The sequence below is a fragment of the Monodelphis domestica genome, chromosome 4, assembly GCF_027887165.1.
Source record: "Monodelphis domestica isolate mMonDom1 chromosome 4, mMonDom1.pri, whole genome shotgun sequence".
NCBI classification, from domain to species: Eukaryota; Metazoa; Chordata; class Mammalia; order Didelphimorphia; family Didelphidae; genus Monodelphis; species Monodelphis domestica.
In genome coordinates this window covers 344,035,763-344,039,849 of record NC_077230.1, presented here as the reverse complement: position 1 = coordinate 344,039,849, position 4,087 = coordinate 344,035,763, and the positions used below count along the sequence as shown (strand labels likewise).

The 4,087-nt window shown below is 44.5% G+C and overlaps 1 protein-coding gene across 1 annotated transcript in view; it reads right to left on the bottom strand.

Annotated features, from left to right (window-relative positions):
• GDPD5 (glycerophosphodiester phosphodiesterase domain containing 5) overlaps nt 1-511 on the bottom strand; it is an 82,129-nt gene extending 81,618 nt beyond the window's left edge. Inside the window, exon 1 of the mRNA XM_056826135.1 lies at nt 365-511. Within this exon, the coding sequence (XP_056682113.1) occupies nt 365-511 (147 nt within the window). The remainder of the gene's footprint in view (nt 1-364) is intronic.
• Between the last annotated feature and the right edge of the window lie 3,576 nt (nt 512-4,087).

The window sequence follows — 4,087 nt, the reverse complement described above, 5'->3', positions numbered from 1 at the left end:
AGAAGGATAGGGGGAGGGAATAAGGGAGGGAGGGAGGAAGAAAAGAAAGGGGAGGGAGGGGAGAAAGGAAGGAAGGAGAGAGGGAGGGATGAAGACAAGAAGGGAGAAAGGAACTGAGAAACTGGAAGTGAATCCAGGAGGACACTTGGAAATCGAAGAAGGGTTCATGAGTCCGTGTCATATGAAGATTGGTTGAACACGTTTAACTTGGAGAAGACTAGAGGAGACAGAGAGCTCCTTAATTGTGTGAAGGGCTACCACATGCAGGATGAATTATGCTCTTCTGTTGGCTACAGAGGGCAGAACCAAGAACAAGGAATGGTGATTATACGGAGGCCAAGTGGAGTTTGTTAGGAAAGCTAACCAGGAGAGCTGTCTGAAGGGGTGGCGAGGGTCTGCGCTGAGTTTCTGATGTACAGACTACCCTAGAAAGCAAAGATCCCTGGTGGTGGTGGTGGTGGTCAATGGCATCTGGCTCTGTGACCCCATTAGGGATTTTCTTGGCAAACATACTGGGGGGGGGGAGGGGGTGCCATTTCCTTCTCTGGCTCATTTTACAGAGGAGGGAATTGAAACAAACGTGGTCACATAACTAGCCCAGGGTCACACAGCTAGGAAGAGTCTGAGGCTGGATTTGAAGTTGGCTTCCTGAATCCAGGCCCAGCACTCTATCTGCAGCACCACCTAACTGTTCTTCCAACTTGTAAATTCTGTGATCCTGGGCTTGGGAATCAGGAAAGGGAAGGGAATATACATTTATATAGTGCCTACTATGTGCAAAACACTGTGTGAAGCATTTGATCTTCCCAACAATCCTGGAAAACAAGAAAAGACAGATAACCTTGCAAAATGGGTGCTGTTGTTATCCCTATTTTACAGTTGGGGAAACTGAGGCAGTCAAAAGCGAAGTAACTTGTCTGAGGCCACATTTGAACCAAGTCTCTCCACTGTCACCTCTGCCTCTGGTGAGAAGATTTACATCTTTGGCCCTTCTCTGATCCTGACTCATTCCTGTCATTTGGCAAACCTTGCCCCCCCACCCCGCTAAAGGCCTCAGTTTCCCCATCTGGAAAAAGTGAGGGTAAAAATTGTGTCCTGGAGCTATCGTGACCTCGCCTACCATGATATAAAGGGTAGAAAAATCCCTTGTAAAGTGCTATTTGTGCTCAGGGTCCTATTTTTCTTCCTATTTTTGCTTCAGATCATTCCAGAGCTAATTGATATCATATTGCTTGTCTTCTCAATGGCTGTGGGAGGGGCAGAAGAGAGAATTTAGAACTAAAAAAAAAATTTTAATGAATGCTAAAAATAAATAATGGTTTTGATTGTCCCCAAGCTCCTCACACCGTTTCCGCTAGGACTGCCGATGCAGCAGCTGGAATGCTGGGGAATTGCGCTCGTCCTTGGGACGAGGTACGAGGGGGTCCTTCTGCCTCCCCCAGAGCAGCAGGTGCAGCTAAGCCAAACGCCTTTAACGGCTTCCGGCAGAGAAGCTGAGGAGTCACAAGGGATGGGCGCTTTATTAGGGAGAGAAACTGGGTCATTAAGAGGGATGTTTTAGAAGTGTATTTAAGGGAAAGGATGGATATAAAAGCCGAATTCAGCACCCGGAGCCATCCCTTGGGGAAAGGGTCTAATCAGTAAGATGTAAGATCTTGGCAAGCAGCAAAGGTCAGAAGGATGACAGGCGTCCCGAAGAGAGCCCCGGGCTCAGAGCCAGGGTTCGAATCCCAGCCCCGGCGCGATAACTAGAAGGGGCCCAGGGTCACTTCTGCACGGCCGAGGCCGGCTTCCTCGCGCCTGGCCACAGGGGGACCCTGGCGGCGGCCCTCCCGCGTGTGCCCGAGCCAAGTGCATCCCCCAAACATTCTCTCCGAGCGGCAGAGGGGAGCCGAGGGATGAAGGGAACTGCATTGTGCCTCCTGGGGCTGTGCTAAAGGAAGGCGCTTTCCAGACCTCAAAGAGCAGAAGAAACAGGGCTTCTTCCTGGCCTGCGGGGGCTTGGCGTGTGCTGTCAGCCCAGGTTAAGCTCTGCGAGCCTGTTTCCTCCCTTGTAAGATGAGGGGGTTAGACCAGAAGGCGGCTGAAGGCAGCGGAAATGCAGTGACCGCTTTGGGGCTCCGGAGGAGAGCGTGAAACCTCTGCGGACGGGCGGGAGAGGCTGACTGCGCTCCCAGCTCTGCTCCACGCACTGGCTCCGCTGCTTTTCTCTGGGATGAGGGGGGCTTCCATGACGGGAGAAGGATGTACAGAGAATTAACTGACTGTGGCGTAAAAAAGTCAACCACAAAGACAAAAATAAATGTTTTAAATGGAACATTCATCAAATTGTCCTAAGAAAGGGGAGTAGCAGGACTAAATGATCTCTAAGGACCTGGAAGACCTGAGTTCAGATCCAGTCTCAGACACTGATCCGATGTGCCTCAGTGGCCTCACCTGCAAAGTAGGGATAATAATAGCACCTATCTCCCAGGATTGTCATGAGGACCAAATCTGGCTGTGGATGCTTACTTTCACTAGCTATGCAACCCTGGGCAAGTCACTTGAACTCTGCCTCAGTTTCTCCATCTGTAAAATGTGTATAATAATAGCATCAACAATGTGCCAAGCACTGTGAAAAATACTTTATAACTATCTCATTTAAGGTATCTTTTTACTTGCCTTTCTCAAGTGATAGAGGAGGGGCAGATAGAAAGAGAGAGATAATTAATTTAGAACACAAAATTTTAAAAACAAATATTGGGGAGGAAAAAAAAAGAGAAAAATAAACCCCTCATCTGAATCTCACAACAACCTTGCAAGATAGCTGCTGTTATTAGCACCATTTTACCGTTGAGGAAACGGAGGCAGATAGAGGTTAAGTAACTTGCTCTGGTCACATAATAAACATCAGAGGCTAGATTTGAACTCAAGTCCTTCTGCCTCCGAGCCCAGTGTTCTATCTAATGTACCACCTAGTTGCCTAAGGTTATTGTACAACTTTTGTGTTTGTAAAGCATTTAGCATAATACCTGGCACATAGTAGGTACTACAAAACTACATTATTAATATTATTCCATCTCTATTTAAGGTCTCTCCCAGTTCTGACAATTAGGTATTCCAAGTTCCATTCATTCTCATTCTAGCAGTCTATAATTTTTTTCTTCAAATTTCATTTTATTTTATTAATAATTTTTACAAATTGTTTTATATATTATATAATGTTATGTAATTTTTATTCAATTTAAATTTTTAAAAAATTCTTAAAATTTCTTTAAAAGACAAGCAGGAAGTGAGGAAGAGGACAAGAGGAAGTGGGATAAAACTGGTCAGCAGACAGCCTGGCATTTTGAAATCTACCTGAGATGTGGGCTGCAGTTACAGGAAGGAAGATTTCGACTCAATAGAAGAGAGAACTTTCAAACAATCAGAGTGATATCACAGAAGAATGGGCCCGTCTCTAGAGGTATTCAAACATAAACTGGATGGATCACAGATCTTGGCTTCCTTCAGATCACAGCTAAAATTTTGTCTTCTATTAAAAGTCCATTAGAGGCAGCTAGGTGGTATAATGGGTAGGGGGCTGGCCTGAATTCAAGAAAACCTGAATTTAAATTCAGCCTCAGACACTTTCTAGCTGTGTGATCCAGGGCTAGTCACTTAATCTCTGCCAGTTTCCTCAACTATAAAACAGGGATATAAGTCTTTACTTCCTCAGGTTGGTGTGAGGATTCAATGAGATAATATTTTATAAAGTGCTTATAAATATATTTAATATAAATATTATATAATAAATATTTTATAAAGTGTTTATAAAACAATCCTATTTTCCCTCTGTTGGTGGTTTCAGTTTATATTGTATATAGCTTATTTGGATAATTATTTGCAAGCTGTCTACCTCATCAAACTGAGCTCCTTGAGAGCAGGGACTGTCTTTTACCTTTCTTTGTGTCTGGCCCATAATATTTAATAAATGTCGACTGACTGACAGATGGATGAGGCGTCACAAGGCTCTCATTTAGGATTTTAGGCTTATAGATCTAGGGCTGGAAGAGATGTCTAAGCCTATCTAGTCTAACATTCTTGGTTTTCTTCTTCTTTTTTTAAT